The sequence below is a fragment of the Rhinoraja longicauda genome, chromosome 5 (genome assembly GCF_053455715.1).
Source record: "Rhinoraja longicauda isolate Sanriku21f chromosome 5, sRhiLon1.1, whole genome shotgun sequence".
Lineage (NCBI taxonomy): Eukaryota > Metazoa > Chordata > Chondrichthyes > Rajiformes > Arhynchobatidae > Rhinoraja > Rhinoraja longicauda.
Window position 1 is genome coordinate 22,861,292 of NC_135957.1, and position 27,004 is coordinate 22,888,295.

At 42.4% G+C, this 27,004-nt stretch overlaps 1 protein-coding gene across 5 annotated transcripts in view; it reads left to right on the plus strand.

Annotated features, from left to right (window-relative positions):
• spast (spastin) overlaps positions 1-18,002 on the plus strand; it is a 46,838-nt gene extending 28,836 nt beyond the window's left edge. For 4 of the 5 annotated variants that reach the window (XM_078399079.1, XM_078399080.1, XM_078399081.1 and 1 more), the window contains 12 exons: positions 352-491; positions 2,232-2,325; positions 5,227-5,301; positions 7,437-7,508; positions 7,891-7,966; positions 8,096-8,187; positions 9,961-10,040; positions 11,292-11,334; positions 11,977-12,056; positions 12,845-12,915; positions 15,171-15,211; positions 15,412-18,002. In XM_078399079.1, coding sequence (XP_078255205.1) covers positions 352-491; positions 2,232-2,325; positions 5,227-5,301; positions 7,437-7,508; positions 7,891-7,966; positions 8,096-8,187; positions 9,961-10,040; positions 11,292-11,334; positions 11,977-12,056; positions 12,845-12,915; positions 15,171-15,211; positions 15,412-15,540 — 993 coding nt within the window. In that variant the 3' untranslated portion in view covers positions 15,541-18,002. The remainder of the gene's footprint in view (positions 1-351; positions 492-2,231; positions 2,326-5,226; positions 5,302-7,436; positions 7,509-7,890; positions 7,967-8,095; positions 8,188-9,960; positions 10,041-11,291; positions 11,335-11,976; positions 12,057-12,844; positions 12,916-15,170; positions 15,212-15,411) is intronic. The other variant, XM_078399083.1, reaches the window with a different exon arrangement.
• Positions 18,003-27,004: the final 9,002 nt, after the last annotated feature.

Here is a 27,004-nt window from a genome sequence, read left to right on the forward strand (position 1 = left end):
TAATGCACCCTTAATCTTCCAGAGCACTTGACAGGAATGTTATAAGAACATCTGACATTCAAGGCGAATAATCAAGGTGGAAGAATAAATGAGGTTTAGGAAATAAATTTGAATTTAGGGCTTAAATGGTGAGAGTCACAGTTGCAATGGCAGAGAGAAGGAAATCGAGGATCCACGGGAGCCTTGAATTTGAGGACCTGGGAGATGCAAGGCTTGTTGTGCTAGAAGAGATTACAGACTGAAGAATCAGTGGGATGGTGCAGGGATTTGTTATTATAGTTTTTGCCTCTTCCAACTCAGTTTTATCATTTTGTTTTGAAGGTTTATTCGATTTTTTATTTTTATTTTTAGCAGGCCACAAGTTCAAAGCACAACAGACCAAACAAACCCACCACCCCTGTTGGAACTCCTCAGAAGAAGAAAGACATGAAACATTTTCGTAATGTTGACAGCAAGCTGGCAAACCTAATCCTGAATGAAGTGATGGACAGGTAACTGTTTGATATGACGTAGATTTAAATTGGATTGGCCATAAGGCTTAAAAAGAAAATCTACACTCTATATTTTTATCAGAGACAAAAAAACTTCCTGTTTTTTTCTAAAGCTTATCAATAACCATTGGATGTTCTTTGACAATACCACAGCTTTAGAGTCGATAATGCAATTTTCATTTTATTTCCAGGATTTTTAAACTGAAATTTAAATCTCAGACTAGAATATGAATTATTTCTTGATTATTACTCTGTTCCTGTGTATGCTAATCCACTATGATAATGTTGATGAAGCTGTACTTGAAGTATTGTGTTTGGTTTTGATCACTTTCTAATAGAAACAATGCTATTAAGATGGAAAGGTGCAGAGAAGATTTACAACGATATTGCCATGACTCGAGTGCCTGAGCTATAAGGAGGGATTAGACCACAACTTTATTTCTTGAAGTGCAGGAGGCTGCGGGGTAATATTTAAAGTGTATACAATCATGATGAGAATAGACAGGGTGAAAGTATAGTCTTTTTCCCAGGGTAGGGTAACTAGAGGGCATAGCTGTCAGGTAAGAGGGGAAAGATGTAATAGGAACCCGAGCGGCAACATTTTCACACTGAGGATGGTAGGTATATGGAACGAGTAGCCAGAGAAAGTAATTGAGGCAGGTACTAAACAGCATTTAGAAGAAACCTGCACAGGTGCATGTATAGGAAAGGTTGAGGGGGATATGGGCTCGATACAGGCAAATGGGACTAGCTTAGATGAGGCATCATGGTCAGCATGGATGAGTTGCGCTGACTGTCCTGTTTTACTGCTGAATTGCACCTCTATGGCGTTGGAGGAAACTTTTTTAAAATCTCTTACCTTGACGGAGATGCGTTTTTTGGGGGGGTTTTCCCACCCATATCGTATCTCCGTCCGCGCTGCGGCCTAACATCGTGGTGCTGGCGGCCTCTTACTAGAAATTGACTTCGGGAACTCCAACCATGGGAGCCTGCGGACTTAACATCATGGAGCTTTTGGTACCTGTCGGGGATCGACCTCGGAGCTCCGACCGCCATGGTGTGGGAGCTCCGACTGCCCCAACTGCGGATGGTTTGACCGCCCTGGCGCGTGAGAATAAAGAGGAAGAACATTAGACTTTATTGCTTTCCATCACTGTGAGGAATGTGGGGAATCTGCTGTGGTGGATGTTTTTGTTAACTTTTATGTAGTGGTGTGTCTCCTTGCTTTTTTTTTTTTGTATAGCTGTATGGTCACTTGTTTCACTTTACCTTTATTGGTACACGTGACAATAAACAGACCTTTGAACCTTATAACTTTCATTCAAGAGTGATTCAGTTTGCTTCTGTTTTCTTTCTGAGTGACCAGAAAAGTATAATTTGATATTGAGGATATTATTTTGCAAATACCATTGGCGTCCACGCTGTTTGAAGGGTACCAACCCAGAATGTCACCGATCCTTTTTCTCCAGCGATGCTGCCTGAATTGATGAGTTGCTCCACCACTTTGTGTCTATCTCTGGTAAATTTAGAGACAGAAAAAATATCATGGTCAGTTTAAAGAGAGTGTAGGAGCCAGGGCTGCAATGACCTGGGATTGCCAGATAGCAGATTATCAGAATTTTACTGCAATTAGAGGTGTAGTTGTAGACCTGACTACAGAGAATAGCTGCAAAGTGTCAAGAGGCCTGGGTGGAGCTGCTCAAAAGGACAGCAATGTTTATTGATATCTTTTTTTTCCAGTATGCCATCGGTCCACTTTGATGACGTTGCTGGACAAGAGCTGGCGAAGCAGGCTTTGCAGGAGATTGTCATTCTTCCGACTATCAGGCCTGAAGTAAGCAAAGCCTGCTCCTTGTAATGTTTATCACTCTGCTGCATGTATGACTTGTATCCTTCGATTTCATCTTAACAAGCTCATTGAGCAGCCTGCTGGTAGAAAGAGTTGACAGCAAGTAATAGGTCTGGCTCCCTGCCCATCACCATAGCCTTGAGCTGCCAATCCTACTGCGTTTTATGTTTTCTACACCAATGGCCTTGAGGACTCCGAGGCAGCAAGAAGAGCATGACTTCATATCATTGGCTCATGCTTGCTCGAACTTGGCACAGACCACAGAGTTATTTCATAAAGGTCAATTGATAAAAAGGGGCTTTTGCAATTAAGTGCTGAATGCAAATCAGAGACGTTGTGCTGAATTTATCACCAATAACAAAAATAAAGGAAAAGATAGGGAGGCTTCCTGTAGGTGGTAGCTTTTTAAATAGCAATGGAGGCATAAGGAAATTTAATCACATTTCCAAGTAGTGTGAAAGGAAAAAGATTGGACCCTCTATTCTTATACCGAAAGTATTCTCAAAAAGACAGTTTCTCTATTTAGTGGGGAGCTTCCTCTTTGAACTGCTGCAGTCTTTTTGGTGAAGATACTCCACAGTGCTGTTTGCAAGGATTCCAGGGTTTAGACCCAGTGAAACCCTTTCAACTGAAGATGGTGTGCAGTTTGGAGGAGAACTTTCGGGTGGTGATGTTCCTACTCTTGGTGGGAGTAGGAAGTACTATCATGGTAATCTAGGCAGACAACCACCTTGCATTTTATTGATTGTACTCGCTGAACTTATGGTGGAGAGAATGGTCAGCTCATGGGCTGCCATTGAAGCGCGCTGCTTTTTCTTGGTTAGTGTGGAACTTAAGTTGTTGGGACTGCACTCGTCCAGGGACATTCCATCGCATTCCTGCCTTGTGCCTCGTTGATGGTGGAAAGTGTATCAGTGGGCTAGCGTCTTGCTGCAGGATACCACGTTCTAGCATGCTCTAACCATGGTATTTATATGGCAGGTCGCGCTGAGTTTCTGGTCAATAACAGGTATAACAGGTATAACAGAGCTTTATTTGTCGTTCGGTACCGAAGTACCGAACGAAACTACATAGCAGTCATAGAAAAAAAGAACACAAGACACATAACCTCAACACAAACGTCCATCACAGTGACTCCAAACACCCCCTCACTGTGATGGAGGCAACAAAACTTCCACTCTCTTCCCCACGCCCACGGACAGACAGCTCGTCCCCGACCGACCCGCACAGTCCCCGCAAGGGGATGGAAGTCCCCTTGGCCGAATCGCACCGGGCGCTGAAACGTCTCGCGGCCGAACCGGGCGATGAAAAGCCCGTGACCAAGCCTTGCGCAGCTAAGTCCCGTGGCCGAGCCGCACCGGGTGATGTAAAGTCCCGTGGTCGAGCCGCACCGGGCGATGTAAAGTCCTGTGGTCGAGCCGCACCAGCGATGAAAAGCCCCGCGTCCGAGCCGCACCGGGCGATGCTAAGTCCCGTGGTCGAGCCGCACCGGGCGATGTAAAGTCCCGTGGTCGAGCCGCGCCGGGCGATGTAAAGTCCCGTGGTCGAGCAGCACCGGGCGATGTTAAGTCCCGTGGTCGAGCCGCACCGGGCGATGCTAAGTCCCGTGGTCGAGCCGCACCGGGCGATGTAAAGCCCCGCGGCCGAGCCGCACCGGGCGATGTTAAGTCCCGTGGTCGAGCCGCACCGGGCGATGTTAAGTCCCTCAGCCGAGCCGCACCAGCGATGAAAAGTCCCGCAGCTGAGCTGCACCGGGCGATGTAAAGTCCCGTGGTCGAGCCGCACCGGACGATGTAAAGTCCCGTGGTCGAGCTGCACCAGGCACTGTTAAGTCCAGCGGCTGAGCTGCACCGGGCACTGTTAAGTCCAGCGGCCGAGCCGCACCGGGCACGTTAAGTCCAGCGGCCAAGCCGCACCGGGCACGTTAAGTCCAGCGGCCAAGCCGCACCGGGCGATGTTAGGCCCCGCAGCCGAGCCGCACCCCACGCCGTGAGGAAGAGAAAAGTCCCCCCCCCCCCCCACACCACCACCCCCTCCCACACATACACAACCAAAAAAATATATAAAAACCATCCCAACACCGACACACAACAAAAAAAAAAGGAAAAAAGACGAACAGACTGCTAGCGAGCCGCTGCCGTTAGGCGCCGCCACTTGGTGATGGTGATGATCTCCATTGCCAGGATGATGATGGTGGCAAATTTGGCAATGCTGCAGATCCATGCTAGAGTTCATCTTCCACATATACAAATTTGTACTCCCTTTCATCTTCACACCATAATCTTTGCTTTCCATTCTCACCATTGGTAAATAAGTTTCTACTGAATTCTCCACTGGATTTCTCAATGACTGTCTTGTGTTTGTTACCTGGAGTGGGGTGAAGCGACTTGGCATAGACTACTGTTTGTTGTTGGATAACTGGAGATTAATAATAAATTAAGGCAGTACCAGTGACACTTGCATCGTGCAAGTGAAAAGTTTTATTTTAGAAAAAAATAGAAAATCATTCATTTGGCACACCTGCATATATCCTGGAGTAGCTGCATTAACTTTATGTGGGAGGGAATTATTTTTCCCCTCCCAAAGCCAATCCATCTTTTAAAAGTTGAGCTGCAGGATTGTTGAGTGCAGTGTCAAGGCTTATGCACCTTTTCAATGCAGTGATTGGCTGCGGCATTTACTTGTAACAAATCAGTGACTGCAGTTCCAAAGTAAATTCGCTGGTGGGAGGTTTTGAGAAAATCATGAGTATGCCATATGAAAAACGTTACTTCAATGCAACTTGATGACATTTTTGTGCTTTTGGGGATACTCTGATCTAGGAAATAATTGTACTGAGAGTTCTTTGATTTGTTTTTTTCCTCCCCCCCCCCGCCCCCTATCCAGTTGTTCACAGGACTAAGAACCCCAGCTCGAGGGTTGCTCTTGTTTGGCCCACCAGGAAACGGGAAAACAATGTTGGTATGTGAATGGTAAATGTACCTGTGCAGGTGTAGAACTTCAACACTGTGGTGCCTCTGAATTATCCTTGCTGTACAACCACTGCAATATTGTTTTCCTAATTTTATTTGAATTGCTGAAGTCGTATTGAAAGGTTATAGGTTCAAGACCCACGTCAGACCTGAGCGCACAATCTGAGACATCAGGTTACTGAAACCCTCTTGGATCCATTAAACCATCTGCCCTCTGCTGGATGTAGAGGGCCACTGTTTTGAAAATTTGTGAGAGCTTTCCCCGGTATCTTTAGTTTAATTTGGAGATACAGCGTGGAAACATGACCTTCGACCTACCGATTCCGCTCTGACCTGCAATCACCCTTTCTATCCTACACTAGGGACAATTTACAGAAGCCAATTAACCTACGTACCTGTATGTCTTTGAAATGTGGGGGGAAACCGGCGCACCCGGAGAAAAGCCACGCAATCACAGGGACAATGTCCAAACTTTTTTTCCTCCTCATCCCCATTCTCCTGCTTTCTTTCCATAATTTTTGACACCCTTACTAATCAAGAACCTATCAATCTCTGATTAATTTATTAGTGTTTAATAAACTTTTCTTCTCTCCAGAGATGCTGCCTGTCCCACTGAGTTACTACAGCATTTTGTGTCGGTAATTGTCTAAAGGTTCCTTTCCTTGCTCTCCTGCACGACCCGGTCGGTCCATGCTGCCAACGGGCTGATTTGTGCTTAGCATTCCTGACAGGATCCAAGCAAGTCTGCTTTCAAATGCAGTTTGAGCTGCAGTCGATGCGGCCTGATTATCCCACGGTTTGTTTTTGCCCATGGTACATCATCCCTTCTGAACAATAGCTGTCCAATTCACAGCACACAGTGGCTTTTGTTCTTTGTTAGCCTTGCTGCAACTGCAGATTCCATGCCCTCGTGACTGGAAGACGTAGGATTGGAACAAGGTGGAGGTTTGGGTCATTGTCTGCCAATAACTGTCTCTCAGCAATCATACAGAATCGGCAAGTTTGTCTGTTACTGGCGTGACTGGTAGTAAGTAGCCAGCTGCAATATATACAGACTGCATGGTGTGAGATCAAAGATTTAAAAAATGCACATTGCAGCTGAAACTAGATACCCAATTAAGTTATTTTCTGTTTTTAGTTTGAGGTTAGAAAGAGAGAAAAGAATTAATCCTTTAACAGAGACTGGAACTGAATTTGTTATTCTATGCAACTTCTCTTTTCTGTAACACATATTAAATGCAGTGTAGTTTACAAAGTGAGCACAATTTTAAATAATGGAGCAGTAAACAGTTGTAGTTTTGGGTTAGAGTAACTGAAAAATGACGAAAGAGAAAGATATAACTTGAATTTCTATAGAGCCTTTAATACCTTCAGGAAAATTTAACTGACGCATTTTAATTCATAGTATAGAAACAAAGAACTGGCCTAATTCTGTTCCTATGTCTTGTGGTAACTGCTATTTCTCTTCCCCATTTAAATCTGTTGACATCATTCAGCTCTACAAAGGACTCGTCTGTAAACCTAATGTCCTTGCAAACTATCATTCCTTCTCCTACACTGTGACTTGATACATTTATGTTGAAAGTATTCAAGTTCATCACACCATCTCTCTTGATCTGTCCAGTGCTTGATTGATTGTTTTGGTGCCTCTGGCCTCAAATGCTTGTGTCTTAAGGTCTTAACCCCTTCACTTTGCGACCTATCTGCTGCTCGTGTATCTTTGATGTTCAAATGTAATAAACTCTTGAATTATACAGGGATGTTTGCTATATTAAATCCACAGTATAAATGTACGTTGGTGGCTTCAAGTTTCACCACCACAAATACATTAAATATTTATTCAGCAGGTAGGCATGTGGGCACATCCCTTTATTTAATGGCAGGTCTCCGAGTGAATCTGATGTATGGAAACAAATTGACAAAATACGTCTAAATTGTTTTTGTTCAATTCCTGGTTTGCTAATTGAATGCACCATGCAGTTATTGCTAGCCCTGTTCAAATAAATCAATTCAATGCGTTAACCTCTGATTAACTAGATGTTTAAGAGATGTTTCTTCAAATCTAAATAAACGGTTGTATGATTGGCATTTGCTGTTTCACATCAGCTCCCTTGTTTCCATTAGGCTAAAGCTGTGGCTTCCGAATCCAATGCAACCTTCTTCAATATCAGTGCTGCAACTCTTACTTCTAAATATGTGAGTAAACATGTGAATCATAGTAAGTTTTTTTTTGTTAGTGAATCACTTTGATGAAGTTTAATTAAAACAAACAGAGGAATAGGAGGAAAGTGCCTTGCGTAGACACTGGGCATGATATAAATAAAAAATAAAGTGGGAATGGGATAAAGTACCATTTATACTCCATTTCTTCATGCAGAGTAATACAAAAAGTTTCATTGAGTAAAACAAAATGGAGTAGCATAGATAAGAGAACACCTCCAAAACATTTAATTGAACATTTAACTGCAGTTAATGTAATGGTTTTTAATATTAGAGATGTTTGGTAAATTACAGATATCTCAATAAAAGGGTTGAATTACTAGCCCATATTCTAATCAAATCTTTGTTTTTGCTTCAGCTTGGAGAGGGTGAAAAGTTGGTGAGAGCGCTCTTTTCAGTAGCTAGAGAACTTCAGCCATCTGTCATTTTTATTGGTGAGTACATTACTAAAGTTCTTGGTCGTTGCTGTATCTAAAAGCTTTTATTTTTAAGTTGTGGCATTCACCAAGTTCTGCCTAAACAATTAATTATCTATCTTGTAAACATGTCATTCCTTCTTGCAGATGAAGTAGACAGTCTTCTTTGTGAGAGGAGAGAAGGAGAAAACGATGCAAGCAGGCGCTTAAAAACAGAATTTTTAATAGAATTTGATGGGGTGAGTGTGGATTGTCACAGCATTTGGGGTTGGGGGGGCTGCCTCAGTGCAGACTATGGTGCTGATTTAATCTCATGATCCTACGCAAGTTGGAGCAGAGGAGGTTCGGCATGATGTAGTTGACCTGGTTATTTATTAAAGATGTGATGATACTCTTCCAAAATTCAGTACTCAATATCAATGGAACATAGTGTACATTGGATGCAACTCTAATTGGACCTCCCATTCCCTCATGACTAAGAACGCTGATAAACAATTGGTGCCTAGTAGTTTCTGTATAAAATATAAATATAATGTATATAATATTAAATATATGAATTTGATGCTGCAGCTGTGACTGCCCTGGTGTTTCGGATATGTATTTCTCTACCTGAAATAAATGCTCTATTAAACCAAAACAATTGTAAAACAAGACACTGCTTTATTCTGCCTACAATACCTAAACTGGATTCCGCCACATAATATTATTTTGCTCTGCTCGCTGCAGAAAGAAGAAAATATGCTCTGATCAACTAACGGGTCAGATTTCTTTTTTTAAAAATTAGCAGCTGTCCTCTTGTGAGATATAATGTTCTTATTACACCCATTTTCGCCCCATTACCTCCAACCTTGTGCTTCCAGCTCAACTTGCTTTTGTTTTGATTGGAAGAAAATTACAATTTTAAGCTTTAAAATTTATTTAAAAGCCCATAATATGCTGGAGTTAAGCAGCAAGATCGGGACCCTTCTTCAGACCACTTCAATTTTAAGCTCTAACCATCTCCCTACCTTTTGCTCTGCTTTTCAAATTGGCTTATTTAACTCCCAATCATGATTGTGCCTTCAGAATAAGAAAATAACTGCAGATGCTGGTACAAATCGATTTATTCACAAAATGCTGGAGTAACTCAGCAGGTCAGGCAGCATCTCGGGAGAGAAGGTATGGGTGACGTTTCGGGTCGAGACCCTTCTTCAGACTGATGAAAGACCTTCTCCTGGCCAACAATGATCTATTGCATATTTTCCTTAACACTCATCCCCTTTGATGTCTTGTTCTCGCACCTTACGCTTCCTTATCTCTGTGTCTCCCTCTTCCCTGACTCTGTCTGAAGAAGGGTCTTGACCCAAAACGTCACCCATTCCTTCTAACCAGAGATGCTGCCTGTTCCACTGAGTTACTCCAGCATTTTGTGTCTATCTTTGTTGTTCCAACCAAGATTGTTGCTTATATTGGAAATCTTCTTTCTCGCTCCTCCTGTTCTGTTGACCAGCTCCGTGATGAAAAACCATTCTAACATGTTATCCACCTCTGTAAAAGGCAAAAAGATGAACTTTGTATTAAACTGATGGTGTAGGACACCTTCTCAGGCTTTCCCATTTAGTTTAGATTAATAGTTCTGATCCACATTTCCATGAAGCTTGTATTGGGTGGTAGGAATTGCTAGGGAGCAATTTTGACTTGGGGCAATTTCTCCTCCTTCTCCCATTCCTCTGAATCTCCCACTAGATCATCACAAGTCCTTTTGCAGCGCTTATCCATGGCAACCCATCAGCATCAATTCATTCCCTATCTCTCTGGTACAAATCTGCACTGCTGACAGCTTGTTTCATTGAGCAGTTAAAAATAATGTCTATTCAGATCTCACAATGGCAGAAACTGCAATCTTTCATTGTTTGCTGCTGAATGTTAGGTGGAACATGATGGAATGACCTAAAAGACTAAAGTTTCCAATACCACAAGATTGCCATCAATGTCAACTAACCATTCAAGATCAACGTTGACATTTGTTTCAGGTGCAATCCACTGGGGATGACAGGGTCCTAGTAATGGGAGCAACAAATAGGCCGCAGGAGCTGGATGATGCTGTTCTCAGGTGAGTAGCTTGCTTCTGTGGGTATACCTTGTCAAACAATTTGCCACACTCTATTTTACATGTACAGATTGCCAATTTTGAAGGGAATCTTATGCAGCAGATGACATTCTCTAATGAAATTTAGATTTGGAAAGAGTGATAATTGGAAACTTATAGATTTCAGAGTGAGTAATATCAGAGTGTGAAAAATCATTTGCCAAACAGCCCAGTATCAGGAAGTATTTGAGTATCTCTTGTCTATTATTTTTGCAGACATTTTTTTCTCTTCATTCCTCTCTTCCCCCCCCTCCCCCAAGCCTCTCTTTATACACGGGTTCTAATCCAGAGCATTTAATGCCATTGTAGTAGACATTAACTCAAAAAATGTCTGCAGCAAAGATGGTGTCATATTTAACAATATTAATGCAAGCTGTTGAATGGGCACATTCATTGTCCTGAAATGTGTATATTTAGAACTGCTGAGGCTTCATGTTGGGTTGCCCATTTACTCATCCCCTCTTGATGTCTGGGACTTGGTTACAGAAAGCATTGCATTTGTCACAATGCTGCATTGCTGGATTCCACTTGGAAACCAACATAAACCAATTGTCTTGTTCGGATCCCCTGACATTATGCTGGGAAGTTTCGGCCTGAAGATTAGGAGGCAAAGATGAAGATTAAATCTCAATTCAGTATTTTAATTTTTGGTGAATTATGTTACTTTCCATTTTGTTTTTTTTAGATGGCTTAGTGTTAAAGTTTAGGAAGTGTTGTAATCAGCAGAAACTTTGATTGTTTTGTTCTTTAAAGGACAGACATTTAAGACCAAATCTTAAAAGATTTTGATTGGCGTTAAATAAGGTGCAATTGTTTACTGATCAGTAAATAGAGAACAAATTTGAGATAATTAGCAAAAAGAAGAAATATTGACAAAACGGATTTTGATTTGGAATATACTAAAAGAGTACATTGAATAATAACTTTCAAGGGAGATGACTCAAACTTGGATAAGAGAAGCATTTGTAGGGCTACTGGAAAAGAACAGTGGGATAGGACTGTTAGATTGCAGCTCCTTGGCACAATGGGCCAAAAGGCTGCCTTTTATGGTGCAAGCTACCATGATTTTAATGGTGTCAGTATTTTAATATGCATAAAGGGTAAGTTTAACATTTTGAAAGCTGATGTGTCAATCTGTGTTTAGTACAAGGCATAATTATGAAAATTCTCCTGAAGGTTAATTGATTGTGATTGTTCCATTGGTCTTCTCTACAGGCGTTTTACAAAGAGGGTGTTTGTCTCACTGCCAAATGAGCAAGTATGTGAAAAACATTTCAGTTTTCAATCTTTCTACAAATTATTTAATTGGCAGAGTACACCTTATGGATATTGGTGATCTCCAGGCTCTCAGGGCTGGGGACTTTTAAGTTTGTCTCGTGTTATGACATAATATCAGGGAACAATTGGAAATTGAGGGTAGCTTTATTGATGTTTTAAGTCTGGACACTTCCTATGTTAACACTTGTATTTGTCAATTGCTTGATTATTCCCTTTGTCTATTCACCTTCCTACATTCATTTCTAGCCATTATGCCTGTTGATCATAGATTCTCGTCACTCTAATGGCCTAATTGCCTCCTTTGGGTGACCCAGCAGCCTGGAGTCTCCCACAAGTCACCATGATGACCCTTGCTTTCTGGTCATTTGTGATGAGAAAAGGCATGAAGAAAGTGTAGAGAACAAGTCTGAGGAGGAAGTAAAACCTACCCAAGATTGTTGCATGTTCATGGGGGTATTAATGATCACTGAATGCAGAAATACATTTTCCATCTCTGTTTAATATCCATTCTGTTTAATATCCTGCCAAGTTACAGTAGTGATCTCGAACGTGAGGTGTTACTTTCTTGAAGAATGTTGTTGAGCAGAATTCATATTCTTTCCCCTGTCACCACCTTCCCCAGACGCGGTTGTTGCTGCTTGCAAATCTTTTGGCCAAACATAGAAATCCACTGAATCGAAAGGATCTTGAGGATCTGGCCAAGTAAGTTTATCACGAACATCTCGAACTCTTGAGATTGTTAATTCTGATGAGTTATTTCCTTTTAGGATATTTGTGTTCTTCTTTTGCAGATTATATCTGTTTTTGAGATTGACCCACAGCAGACTCTATTTTATAGTTTGTGCTTCTTAATCTAATTATCCCCAGTAAAGAAATGATGTAATATTCAGAAACTGGCTATGCCACACTGCACACATCATCTCAGTCAGACTGAATTCCCAGAATTTAGGAAGTACTAACCCATGAGTTTTCAGATTCTGTTCACGATTAGGGGCAGCATGGTGGCGCAACAGTAGAGACCCTGGCTCAATCCTGACTAGGGGTACTGTCTGTATTGTGTTTGTATGTTTTCCCTGTGACTGGATTTTCCACGTGGGTTCCGGTTTTCTCCCACATTCCAAAGATGTACAGGTTTGTATGTTAATTGGCTTCGGTAAAGATTATAAATTGTCCCTAGTGTGTAGGATAGTGCTAATGTACGGAGATCGCTGGTTGGCATGGACTCAGTGGGCAGAAGGGCCTGTTTCCATGCTGTATTTCGCACAAATTTAAAGCAAATAGTTTTTTATTGCCAGACCAACTCAATGCTGGTGGTTTGTGGTACCAACATGTTACTGTGTAATTTCCTCAAATAATTATTAAACAACTGCGATAGTAACATTCCTGCTGCATACTATCTCTTGGAAAGGATCCTGCATTCTTTCAATAAGTGCTCTATCGTCTTGTGTGCTGGGCAAATTACTTTTAAGGTGAAACTTGGTGTTTTGCAGGCAGACTGAAGGATATTCGGGGAGTGACCTGACTGCACTGGCGAAGGATGCAGCTTTGGGTCCAATTCGAGGTAGGGGATCTCATTGGAACCACAGCAGGTCATTCAGCCCATCACACCTGTGCCAACTCATTGAATTTATCTTCTGACTGGATATAGTTGACCAAACCTGTATTTATTTACGTTCTTGGGTGCCTTGAGAATGTACTAATAATAATGTGATGCCACAGACTATTTGGTTAATTGCATTGGTCATAGTCATTTATTGTAGAAACTGGCCATTCTGCCTACCAAGTCCATACTGACCATCATTAATCCCATCTTTCAGAACTTGTTCTGTTGCCTTCTAAGACGAGGCAATTTAAGTGCTAATCCAGATACTTCTTAAATGCTGTCATTGACTGCCACCACCACTCTCTCTGGCAGTACACTCAGGATACTTGACACTCTGGGTGGAGAAAAGGTCCCTCACAAATCCACTCTAAATCTCCCACCTCTTATCCAAAATCTATGTGCTCAAATTTCATTCATCGAGAAGGGTAGATTGCAGGAACTTTTCTCTATACTTTTCATAATTTTCTCCATCTCAATGAAGCCTCTCTTGACTTTAGCTCCTCACAACTGAGCTGCTCTGACCCAGGCAACATCATGCTGAATCTCCTCCACATCTGCTCCAGACCATCACATCCTTCCTGTAGTGCAGTGATTGGAACTGCATGTGGATCTCTAGTTGATGTCTGACCAATGTTTTATAAAGTCGGATCACAACCTCCCTGCTCTTACATTTAGTGCTCCAACTAATGAAGGAAAATGTATCCCATATGCCCGAGCCACATTATCTACCTGTGATGCCACTTTATTGTTCTTTGCACTTGCACACTAAGGTTCCTTTGTTCCTCATTATTCCCTAGACTTTTCTCTTCATGGTGTCGAGTTCGACTTCGCATTCGCGGTCAGTTGGATGACAATAATCAGAGACGGCACAGACTTTACCTATTAGTTTATTAGACCCCAATCCACTCCTTCGGTTATCACATTCAGGAAAGTTCGAATGTCATCCTTGGATAAAATAACTGGGATTTGAGACTGGGGTGGGAGTTAAGAGGCCCACCACTGAAGTGGAGGGGTAACAGACAACAGATTCGGGAGAGTACATCAAATCATGAGCCCTTATGAATAAGTTCTGAGCATCATCCATCTCTCTCTTTCGTCGTGCCCCCGGGCGGGGTGTCAAGAGGGAGTCTTGGTGAGAGGCCTCATGAGAGCATGATCCGGTCTTTTTGTCGCCGTCACGTGGACAAATGAAGTCGAACTCGACATTGGTACATGTCCTAACCTCATTCATACTCCCAAAATGCATTTTGTCCTATTTATCAGGATTAAACATCACTTGCTGTTTCTCAGCCCATTTCAACAACACATCGAGATCACTCTGTAGCCTGACTACCCTTCATGCTATCAATAAAGCCACATTTTGTGTGTCATCTGCAAGCTTACTGATCAAGACCTCTTTATCCATGTTCAAATTGATCGCATATTACAAATAGCAAGTACACATACTGATCCTCAGGAATCGTCCATATTATTGGTGGGAGATTGGAGTTGCCCTTTGCCTGTAACCAAGTAAGGATACTAGACCTCCTTCCCAAAGAACCAGTTGACCTTTTGCGTAACAACTTCTACCACTGGAAGATGCATGAGTACAGGCAGTTAAGCTGTAACGAGTGTTTCTGTGAAACTAATTATATATAAAGCAATTGGTGAATTAGGGAACATATTCAAAATATATGAGGAGAATTGGTTATAATGTGATTTTGGTCAAGAAGTAGAGAATTACTTAAGTTACTTTGGGAATTGACAAATAAAAAACAAAGCTATCTTGGTGGGAAAAAAAGTCTAGGTTTCTATGTAAGCTCCCTATAGTAATCAGATACTATAGTCTCTTAATAACACAGTCTGTCAGTTTCACCTTGGCTGGCCATTGAAATTGATAGCAATCACTTACATTGGCCTTTGTTCAATTATACTCGATTAAGTAATGTAACATAATACATATCTTTTTTGGAATAAGAAACTTAAAAGTATTACCAAGACCTTAAGTTTGAAAATAGAGACAAAAACATTGTTAAAACAAATCTAAAATTCTCCAGCCAATATCATCCATTTTCCCTCCATTGAGACAAGTATCTGCCTAACACAATTTTCTACAACGTGAGGTTCCTTAGTAATGCAACTATGCTGATATAACAGAACTCCCTGCATGCGTGTTTTGCCTGCTCTGGTTTGATGTTTTGGGTAATCAAAATTATATGTTTCTTTTTCTGTAGAGCTCAAGCCAGAAGAAGTGAGGAGTATGGCTGCCAGTGAGGTGTGGTTCATTTCTCCTGCATTCAAAACATTTTCACGTGTTGAATAAAGTTGCATTAGCCCTGTTGTGTTGTATAACCACACTGTATCTAATTGCATGTGCAGTTCAAAGACGTGTTTTTAATCTTGATTGATGATGAATGTGTTATCGCATGGTACTTAACCAGCCGTGACTTTATGCCTTATATTTTGCCTGTCTAGGTAAGGAAGATCAAACTGTCTGACTTTGAGGATTCTTTAAGGAAGATCAAGCGCAGTGTGGGCCCTCAAACACTTGAGGGGTACAGGCGTTGGAACGAAGACTACGGAGACACTGCTGTTATTTTGTGATGGATCAAACCAGCATTGGCTCTGATCGCTGCTTTAATGGACATTCCTTGATCGAGGAGCACAACGTGGGTCGTTAGCAGTAAAAACATGGGCGTCCAAAGTTGTTTCATTACTGGTTCTAACTGGAATCAGGAAAACAAAAGCTGGTGGGAAAAGTTTACAAAAAGGACTCTTTTCCATTATGTGCTGTATCCTTTTAGCCTAAGTTTCTGGAGTCTTTGACGACCAGTTGTGTGGTCAAAGATCCAGAAACCCAATGAAGATTGAGTTGAGGGTCTAGAAATAGTCAAGAATATCATCTGTATATTTTGTTTCTGATGTAAAGTTGGTCCCTGTTCAGAGTATAATTAGTAGAAGCACAAAAATAGGAAGATTCGTGCCTTAAGTTTGCAGTACACTTATGACCTATCACCTTTGGTTCCTTTTGCTCCTGTAACTAATCAGCAGAAAAAAAACCCGCTCGTGTTATTCAAATGATTGAATCTGTTCAATAGTGCCAAATAAGTTGCTGGTTGCACGCTATCTTTTGTAAAAGAAATATTTTCAGTGATCATCAGCTTTCAAGAGATTCTTCCTTATTTTGAGCCATTCCACCACTTAATAGCTTTGCTTTGGTGTTTAGATGTTTCAGTGTGTTATTTTTGTAGGTAGACTTGGTACAAGAGGCTTGCACATGATGGAGGAATAGCAAAGGGTTGTTTGTAGAGTTCTGGTTCAGGGTGAGACTTCTTCACCCCCCTCCCCAGCCTTTTCTTCATTTAGCTGAATCCTGTGGAAAACCTTGTTGCAGGGGTGAGTTACCTGAAATGTTGTAATACCGAGGTAGGTTTATGACTATGCTATAAGCGACATTTCTTCTCCTGAGCTGTTGCACGGGTAATATGCGAATCATTATCTTGGAAGTGTACGTGGAGTGAATTTTTCCCGTGTATTGTTGTTAACATTGCAGCTTGCGGGAGGAAGGGGGGGCAGTAGGAGGCAGGATATCAGGGAGTGTATTTTGTTTTAAACATTAAAAATAAGTTGCAGGAAAAAGCAGAATGCTTTTATCTGCACATCTCCCTTAAAGTCTCTGAATAAGATCGCCCAGTGTGCTGATTCTGAAAAGGCAGCAGTATTATCATTGTTCTCTGTGAACCTCATTTATTTGAGCTGTTCTGTTTGCCTTTGAAGGTTGTGTAGCTACACTTTATTATCGTGTTCTTCATCGCACCACAATCCTCAAGTTCTGTCTTAATGCTGACAGAATGTTGCATGTTCATGTTACATTTTGTTAAAGGTACAAAATAATTTTCTAGAACAGTAAGTGTAGTTTAAAACATGCTTAATTCTTTGTGAAGTGATTTAGCATGCCCTGAGGCCATGAAATGTCAATAATATGGGTTTTTAAAAAAAAATCTCTTTTAAAGAAATGGATTACCCTGGAATTTAAATGTAATTGATGTTATCATCCCCCCCCCCCAGTGATTTAACTTGGACTTTATTCATTCCATTGGCTTTCCACTTGAATTCTGGTTGCAGGGAGCCCTGTGTATGTGTCTGTCTGTTGGATGAGCTGGGGACTCGGGCAAAGAGATATATCTGTTAAGAGGTAACCTGATCAATGTGAACTGAGATGGCGTTTCTGAATTTTGGAGATTTTATGCAACTTTTTGTACCAACTCTTGCCTCATTAAACAGCTGTGCTGTGTAATTTTCCTAAATTGTGCTGTGCTGGTGCACCTAATCATTTCCAGCTTTATAACATGGTGCCCAGTTACCTTTTTTACTTTGAGATACATCCGACCAAGCAATATCGGCAGAGCTTTCATTTAATATTTTGTAACCATTGGAAGGTCTTGTACTGCAGACTATCCGAATGCGAGACCTGTGTTGAAAGGCAATGACCGTGATAGTGGGCAGGAATGAAGTGCCCTAGAATTCAGAAAATGCTGAAATAGTAAAAGGCCTGAAAGTAAACACCCAGTACCTTTTCTAATCAGTTTTAATCTGTGCTTTGAGCTCTCTTCCAAACTTTCTCGCTGTTATCTGCGATTTTACACTGCCAAGACTCTTGTCGATATGACTTAACTAATGCAAAGCATTTAACTGGCGGGTATGAACTCCTCAAACTTTGATAACTTTTTAACAGTCCTTTAACAGGTTTTTAACATCATTGCATTGAACTTGACATGATTAGGAAGTTTAAATATGAGCATGGTGTTCAAGATTAGCCAGTGATTTAGTTTTATTTTAACACTTGTAATTCCAATACTCTGATCCTGCTGAGACTGGTATAGAGAAAGGTGAAGTGTCCCAATTAGTATATATTGTATTTTTGGAACTTATTTTGTTTTGTATAGATATGCATGGATGATTTATTTTGGTCTGTTGTTTTTCATGTCTAATATATTGATAAATAAATTTTTAATTGAAGCTCGGGGTTTGTGAAGCCTTTGATGTTTATTTTGCCGAGCCAGGAAGCAGGAGAACTTGTAATGCAATGCAAGCACTTTGTCATTGGCCTGACTATCAGAGTAAGTAACATTGCAGTTTTGGGAGTTGCCAGATGAAATAACACAGTATTGCCTTTGACTGCGCCTTTAGCATTTTAAAATACTTTGTGGTTTGCACTGAAACTATATCAAAGTAAATTTAACACTGAGCTACATGGATATTAGGACATGGTTTCGGGATGACTGGTTTTTCATTCGCGCTTAAGATGAGGAGGATTTTTTTTTCCTCTCCTGGGGTAGTGAATTTTTTTTTGCTCGACACGGTGGAGGCTGAATCACTGAATATGCTCAAGGCTGGCAGATGGACTATTGAAGGAGCATCTGAGGACAAATTCGTAGACTCAGTCATGCAATGTGAAAATGGACCCTATCATGTGCCCCTTTACGCTAATCCTACACTTATTATTATTTTGTGTCACCACACAACTCTTTGCCAATAGCGAGCAAATTTTAGTGCCACGTTGTTGGCCTCTGCAAGATCCTTTACAGTGCATGTGTCATGCAGCATGTCACAGCTCAGGAGATGTTCCATAGTCTGCACTCGCAGTCTGCCACATCTTCATTATATCCCCACTTCAGCATGTTCGATTTGCTCCTCCTATGCCTGTCCGCAGCCTATTGCAGGCATGTGAATTATCTGCATTTCAGGAGTTTCCGCGTTTTTAAAATCCATTTTCCGCGCTTTTTGCATGGTTTCTGCGTTTTTCACTATGCCAAATAAACGGAGAAATCGGATCGAAAAAATAAATAAATAAATAAATGATGTGCAGACTTGTAATGGTTGCTAGGGTTCCGTGAGAAATCCCATGCGCCGTGGAAGTCTCCCCGAAAATCTGGCACCTAGGCTGGGCAAGGCAGCCAATCTCGACCTCATCGGAGCTTCTACGGCCGATCTGTGTGTTGAATTTGCAACCTGCGTCCGGGGCTCTGGAACTCCAGCCCAGCTGGAACCAGCAAATCTGTCCCCATAGCTGGCTTCCTTGGCCTGCTGGATAAACCATCAAAGCTCTGGAACCAAGAGTGCCAGAAAATCAGTGGTGGAACTATAATGAGTAAATATTAAATTTAAGTGCAAGATTACATAACTAAATTAATTAAGACAGGGTTAAAATATAAAACAGCAGAAAAGTCAATTACCACCTTTATGGGCTGATTATCAATTAATGTGCAAAATTACTTCTAAATGTTATTAGTGTACAGTGACATATTCACATTATTTTGTAATGCACTAAAAGAGGCTTGAAACTGGTAATATTGTGTGAATTTTCAAATTTTTTCACCCCCATTGTAAAAGAGGCGCTCGCCTGGTGGGAGTTTCTCAGAGGGATCGATTGCCATGTGAATGTCTTCCAGAGATTTCTCCAGTCTCTCTTCCCAGAGCTTGAGCCTTCTGGATGATGCACTGCAGTCCAGGGGATGGACAGAAGAGAGGAAACCTGCGTGATTTCAAACGCTGAGGTAGCAAAGGATGGTCATGTAGGGGGTGTCCTTCATCCTCTGATTGTCTGAGGCATTCTGTTTGACTGGCTACAGCTCTTCTGATTCCAGGAGGTGCAATGCCAGAGAGTAGGTTGATGTTGTCAGTCTTGGTAGGTTTCATGCACCCACTGATGCAGCGACAGCTTGTGTTTAGTACAGGATCAATCTTCCTTGCATGAGCTGAGCGCTCCCATACTCGCCAGTGGAGAAGCAGAGAGCCAAAGCTGTTGATCGAACGGTTTTAGAATTTGCTCCCCATTTTGAGGTACTCAGCTTGCTAAGAAGAGCATTTCTAGAACTGACTTTTCCTTTAAGCTTAAAGTGTAAGAAAATAACTGCAGATGCTGGTACAAATCGAAGGTATTTATTTCACAAAATGCTGGAGTAACTCAGCAGGTCAGGCAGCATCTCAGGAGAGGAGGAATGGGTGACGTTTCGGGTCGAGACCCTTCTTCAGACTGATGTCAAGGGGGGCCCTGACAAGCTTCCTTTAAGCTTGGTGATATGTGCTTTGTAGGTCAGAGATCAATCAAGAGTCACACCGAGATAGACTGGATTGTCACAGTGCTCCAATCTAACTCCATTCCATATGATCTTCAACCTTCGATTTGCATACTTGTTCTTCAAGTAGAAGGCGCAGACTTGGGTTTTAGATGGATTGTCTCTCAGGTGATTATGTAGTATGAGGACACGTTGACTAAAGCCTCATACTGTAGCTTCTCGTGCTCTCTCTCTCTCTCTCTCTCTCTCTCTCTCTCTCTCTCTCTCTCTCTCTCTCTCTCTCTCTCTCTCTCTCTCGAGGAAGTCAGCACTTTGGGTTGTAATACACAGATCATCTGCATAAATGAAACTCCTGGTGTTGGGATGGATAGGCTAGCTAACATAGATATTGAACAAGGTGGGTGCCAGGACCACTTCCTTGAGGGAGGCCGTTTTTCTGCCTGCGCCAGCGACTTTTCTTTCCTGACAGCTCGACAAAGAAGCGTTTGTTTCGACCAGTGTCTTCACCAGGTTGGTTAGATGCAAGTTGTGTGTCAAATTAAGTACATTGTGTAACAGTTGGCGATGATTTACTGTGTTAAAGCGGCTGAAAGGGCTACAAAAACAGCGCCTGTGATAACACCTTCCTGAAAGCCATCCTCTATGTATTGGGTGAGATTGAGAAGCTGGTCTGTGCAGGACTTCCCAGGCCGGAACCTTGCCTGCTCCTTTATTAGGGATGGCTCTATCACCTGGCTGAGGGGGGTCAAGATGAGTCGCTCAAACAGCTAGTCGGTGTGGCAAAGAAGTGATATTGGCCAGTAGCTCTGTTGCTGAAGGATCTTTGCCTGGCTTCAACAATGCTATGACACGTGGGCGACGCCAATCTTTGGGATGTGACTTCTCTCCAGGCAGGTGTTAAACATGACCAGCAACCACTGGTTTGCAGTTGGTCCAAGGTGCTTGATCTGTTCAGTCATGATGTTATTCCAGACCTGCAGCTTTACCTATTTTGGCAATGCAGATAGCAGCATCTAGTTCTTTCATTGTGAAAGGCTGACACAGTTGTGAGTGATCAGAGTTACCTTCATAGCACTGCTGGGGTTTCTGCTTTGTCACTGGTGAGTCAGTTTTGCTATTGAGGAGGAGTTGGTGTGCTACTTGATTAGCAGTAGGCCGGTCAGTATGGAGTGACTTAGTCTTCTTTGGATCCTTGTTAATCTGATTGAGAGTGGCTCAAGCCGCCTTGCTGCGGCCTGTCACATCCATGGATTCAATCAGATCCTGCCACGACTTGTGTCGATCAGATGTGATAGCTGCAGTAAGAGCTTCCCCGGTGGCTATAGTATCAGCAGAAAAGAGGTCGGCTTCATACTTCTTGTATAAGGCAGATATGGCAGCAGAATCTGGGGAAAGGCCAGGTACATATTCCATGCGGCAGCCTCGAGGGATATGTCTTCTCGAGGACTTCCGTACTCTTAGCACGAATTGATCATATGCTTCAGGTGTCGGCTACAAATCCCCAATCGACTGGTCATGGTCTGTAACATTAATCCCATTTTATTCCACCCCTTTACCAGGCGACCACTAGCTATCATTCGAGAAGCAATCAACAATTAACCTGAGAAAGACATGCTGTCACAGGGAGAACTTTTGTCTTATTGAATCGTGGGGCAGGCTTGTGTGTAGCTAACTCCTCTGATTATTTTTGTTCTTAAAGAATGGGAACAAAAGCTGGTTCATAACCATTAATTTTAGGATTGCCGTGAATAGGTAGATGAGCTTGGCGAAGGTTATGCTGCAGCCTGGGGACTTGGCTAAGCTAAAGTGATGCCTGCCAATATTGGGGCAGTGAAAATGGGGGGAGGGGGGTGGTCAGGGCTGTGTACCTCGAGGCTGAAACAGGGAGACGCGATGGTTGGGCTGTGGGGGGTTGAAGTGGTCAAAACGTAATTGAAAATGGTCTGATTCCTTAATGTTAATTCTGAGGGGTTGGGGGCAATTGTATGTCAGTATGCCAAGGTGATTGGTGCATTGGGTTAACACTGCAGGCTCTGGTTTATTTTCACCCACATGTTTAGACCGTAATGTTGTATCCTTATTGTTTTGATGTGGTTATGCTTTATTCTTAATTGTTAACTGTATGTTTGTGTTGTCATTTGTGAGCGGAGCACCAAGGCACATTCCTTGTATATGCATACTTGGCCAATAAACTTAAACTTATTCATTGATTCATTCATTCATCGTCCTCAAACTTTGGGTGCAAAGTTTGCAAATATATAGGAGTTGAGTGTAATCAAGTGTCAACACCTTGGAGACACTTGAAGCAAGGTGGATGTCAGTGTCGTTACAGAGGTGAAGGTGTGCTATCTTGGTAAGTGAGGGCTGAGATCAGATGTAATACAATTTGCTGACTCTAAAGTTCAGTGACAACACCTGCAGGTTCATACTTCATAAGCGGAGCTGAAGTTGGTGTTTTTATTAAAAAAACCCTGCACCTTCACAGATTGTCCTCTGGGTGTCATCATTCCATTACCATTAAAATGAGGGAAGTTAGTGAATAGGTGGCGGGATCGGATGTTACTGTAGTATCCCTTTCTCCCTCTTCCCCCCCACCTGCTGATGGGACAAAGGCTGAGGATTAACAGCAGGATGAAATGGGCCGTTAGTAGAAAATTCACCTCGAGGGGTTTTTGGTGTGTGGAATGCAAAGTGAAAGGTGAGATGTACATTGTTTAGAAGTGAATCTCAAACTAGCTTGAAGAAGATTCTGCTCTGAGATAAAGATTATTTTGGTGAGTAGGAGCAAGAAGGGGATGCAGGTGAGATCTGACCAAGCAGGCACCTTTAAGTTCTCACTAGATCTCTGTTCTTTACCTCGAAGAAAAGGTGATCACATTAAAACTTAGCGAGTGAGCAAAGGGGCTGACAGATTGGATACGAGCAGCTGATTCCTCATCTGAGCAATCTGGAAGTGGATATAACAGTCTCAGGATAAAAGTTGGACTATAAAGATAAATTCCTTTGTGCGTTGAAAATCTCCGGATCACTCTTCCCATTCAGTATATTCCATGGATTTTTGGATGGTGGATATTTGGAGATGTTATCAAAAGGTCCTTAGAATCATAGCAATTAAAGCCATGCAGCCCATCATAAAGTTCAGAAAGAAGCTTTGAGACAAACCGTGGGCCAATTCGCATCAAGTACTCATCAATTTGCTTGTAAAAAAATTGGGCAATGGATGCAGGCTTTTTTACTGACCACTCCCCTCTACCATTTCTATTTAATGATCCTTCTGTAGAGGGGACACATCATTCCATTCAGTCTATCAAAGCCTTTAATAATTTTGTGCACAATTTGGTCTCCCCTCAACCTCCCATGACAACGGCCAGAAGGTTCCTGACCTGAAACATCGTCTTTCTATTTCCTGACTCGCTGAGTTCCTTCAGTACTCAGTTTTGTTCGAGATTCCAGCAACTGCAGTTTCTTGTTTCTGCAGAACTTATTTTATTGTTAGTTCAGGAAGGACAAAATGCTTGGAAGAACTCTCCTGCGGTTTGAATAGTGCTGTGGGAGTATCATCACGAGATCCAAAACTAAACGTGGTATTGCAGAGTACGGTTTGACCAAGGCTTTCTATAATGGGTGTCCATGGGAAGCACTGGAGTTGCTGCCTCATGGCTCCATCCACTCGCTTCCAATGCTAACCTACAGTGTGAAGTTTGCATTTTCCCCACGTGACCCTGTGGATTTTCACTGGATGCTCCAGTTTTCTCCCACACTGTTCTGCAATCCTGCAGACCAATGCTTGGAGTGCCCCAACTGATGGGAATGCTCAAGTCCTTGTACGCTTCTTCATTGTGCAACTTTACATTGACCATCAATTCTACTTCTGGGATAAGTTTTATGAATCAGGTACCACTTCAGAAAACTACAATAAAAGACAGTTTTTTAAAAAAACAATCTGTTGGAGGAACTCAGTGGGTCAGCCAGCATCTGGGGAGGGAAATGGACAGAATATTTCAGATCGGGACTCTTCTTCAGACTGATATGTGACCATTCCTGCCACAGATGCTGTCTGAAGAAGGGTCTCGACCAGAAACATCACCCATTCCTTCTCTCCAGAGATGCTGCCTGTCCTGCGTTACTCCAGCATTTTGTGCCTATCTTCAGTTTAAACCAGCATCTGCAGTTCCTTCTGACACGGGCTGTCTGACCTGCTGAATTCTTCCAGCAGTTTGATATTTTTTCTCTCAAGACTCCAACATCTGCAGTCTCTTGCGTGTGGGATGAATGACAGCAGTTTTAAAATATTTTTAATTGAAAGTCCTTTCCCAATTCATTGGTAAATATTAGACGCACACTTCAAGCTTAAAAAGCTTCACAATACTCGTACTTAAGTAGTGCACACTGGTGTTGCAATGGTGCCTCTGAGTGCACACATTTGAATGTAAATCCTCTGATCAAGTGGGGATTTGTTTTCTTTCCAAGCACAAACTCCAGTCAAATGTTAAACGTCAATCAAACAGCATTAGAAAGAGTAAATGCGCTCCCTTCCCCCAGTTTCACACAAAAAAAAAACACCTGGCCTCAATCTCTAACCAGCAGCTACTGATACTAACTTAATTGAATTCGGGAGCTGAACTTAATATCACTGCTTGTGTTCAGTGATATGCAATTTAGTATTGCAGATAAAAACCCTTTTCAATGGATGCCCTGCAGGAATCTCTATTGTCTCAGCACTAGTTGTGCTTTCTCCAGCATGCCCTCTGCAGCTGGGATCGCCCAGACTCCAGTGTGTGTCCCTATATCCTAACAAGAATCTGCAAACCCAAACAGCGTGGAAACAGGCCCTTCTGCCCACCAAGTCCTCGCCGACCTGCGATCACCATACACTAGTTCTATCCTACACGCTAGGGACAATTTACAGAAGCCAATTATCCTACAAATTTGAAGATGAATGCTGGAGTAACTCGTGCATCTCTAGAGAGGAAGATGGGTGATGTTTTGGGTCGAGGACCTTCAGACGGGTCTTGCAAGCATGCATGTGGGAGGAAACCCACACGGTCACAGGGAGAACGTACAAACTCTAGAGACAGCACCCATAGTCAGGATCGAAATCGGGTTACTGGCGCTGTAAGGCAGCAACTCTACCACAGCGCCGCTGTGCTCCCCTAACATTACTGGGTGGCAGGAGCATCAAGAAGGAGTTGAGCGGGTGAGAGAAACTGATGGGATGGCTCCAAGAGCTGGCCTAGACTTGATGGGCTGAGTGGCCTCCTAAGTCATAATAAAACATGAACAATGTTTCTTTGGACTATTCGTGCAGCCAGTAGGGAAGAGCAAGCGTGCCATGTGTGATCAAGCAGGGAATTGTGGTGAGAATCACTTTTGGAATCAGTTGAATGAATGAGTTTATTGGCCAAGTATGCATATACAAGGAATGTGCCTTGGTGCTCCGCTCACAAATGACAACACAAACATACAGCTAACAGTTAAGAATAAAGCATAACCACATCAAAACAATAAGGATACAACATTACGGTCTAAACATGTGGGTGAAAATAAACCAGAGCAAAAAGGACTACTACTCGTGGAAAAAAAGCTGTTTTTATGTCTGGCTGTGGCTGCTTTGACAGTCCGGAGTCGCCTTCCAGAGGGAAGTGCTTCGAAGAGTTTGTGGCCAGGGTGAGAGGGGTCAGAGATGATCTTGCCCGCTCGCTTCCTGGCCCTTGCAGTGTACAGTTCATCAATGGGGGGGGAAAGGTTGCAGCCAACAACCTTCTCAGCTGTGCGAACGATCCGTTGCAGCTTCCGGATGTCGTGCTTGGTGGCTGAGCCAAACCAGACCATGATGGAGAAGGTGAGGACGGACTCAATGATAGCAGTATAGAATTGGACCATCATTGATGCCCAACAAATCGAATTAAGTCTGGGGGACAAAGGTAAGGGTGAATTGGAACTGTCTGAAGGGTTGGGTGGTTTGAGGATCATGACTGTTTGGTATCTGTCAGATACACTCCAGATTCTCCTGTTTATTTCTTTCTGTTTTCTCATTTAAATTGCATCGAGTCTAAACTGAGTGACTTTACCCCCTGCCCCCCATTAGACACTTGAATTTGAATGTGCATTGATTCTGCTCTCTCTCCTAATTTGTATTCCCCTTGCACTACCTCCCCTTCACATCAACTCTCTCTCTTCTGCATGGTTCCTCCTCCATTGTGTCTTCGCGTGAAACCTCCCTGTTTAGTGAGTCTCCAGCCTCATCAAGGCCAAAAATAATGCTTTTTAGACTCTTGATCAACTTTCTCCCAATGTAGAAAGAGGCCATTTGGTCCATTGAGTCTGTGCCGTCTCTAAGCATTCCCTTCAATCCCATTCCCCCACATATTTCCTGGCAACTTATTTTCCTCCATATGCCCAACAACTCCACTTTGATTCTTCTATAATATAAGGAGAATTTAATGTTGCCAATTAACCTGTAAAACAACATATTTTGGGGAGAAAGCTGGAGCACCCAAGTAAAAACCCACACTGTCACAAGGTGAACATGTAAACTTCTCACAGGCATCATTAAAGTTTACATGAACCAGAATTTCTTGAGCAGTGAGGCAGTGATAGTACCACGATTGATCAAGTATGAAGTTGTGCTACACGGAAACAGGCCCTTCAGCCCAACGTGTCCATGCTGACTAAGGTCCCTACCTGAGCCAGTCACATTTGCACTGGGAGAAAAATCTGCCCCTTTGGTCTCCTTACAATCTTTCCCCTTATATCTATGCCCAATGTAGTCCCCTGCTTTGGGATCAAGAATGACCACCCTTGTGATTGTGAGCCGAGTTACTCCAGCACTTTGTGTCCTTTTGTGTAAACCACCATCTGCAGTTCCTTGTATCTAGATGGTGATAGATTCTAATGTCCTGACAGCTTTGCAGTTCACAACCCTTCACTTCCCTCAACCTGCGCTGACATTAACACTTTTTATTCCTCTCCAATCTCAAAGGTCTGAG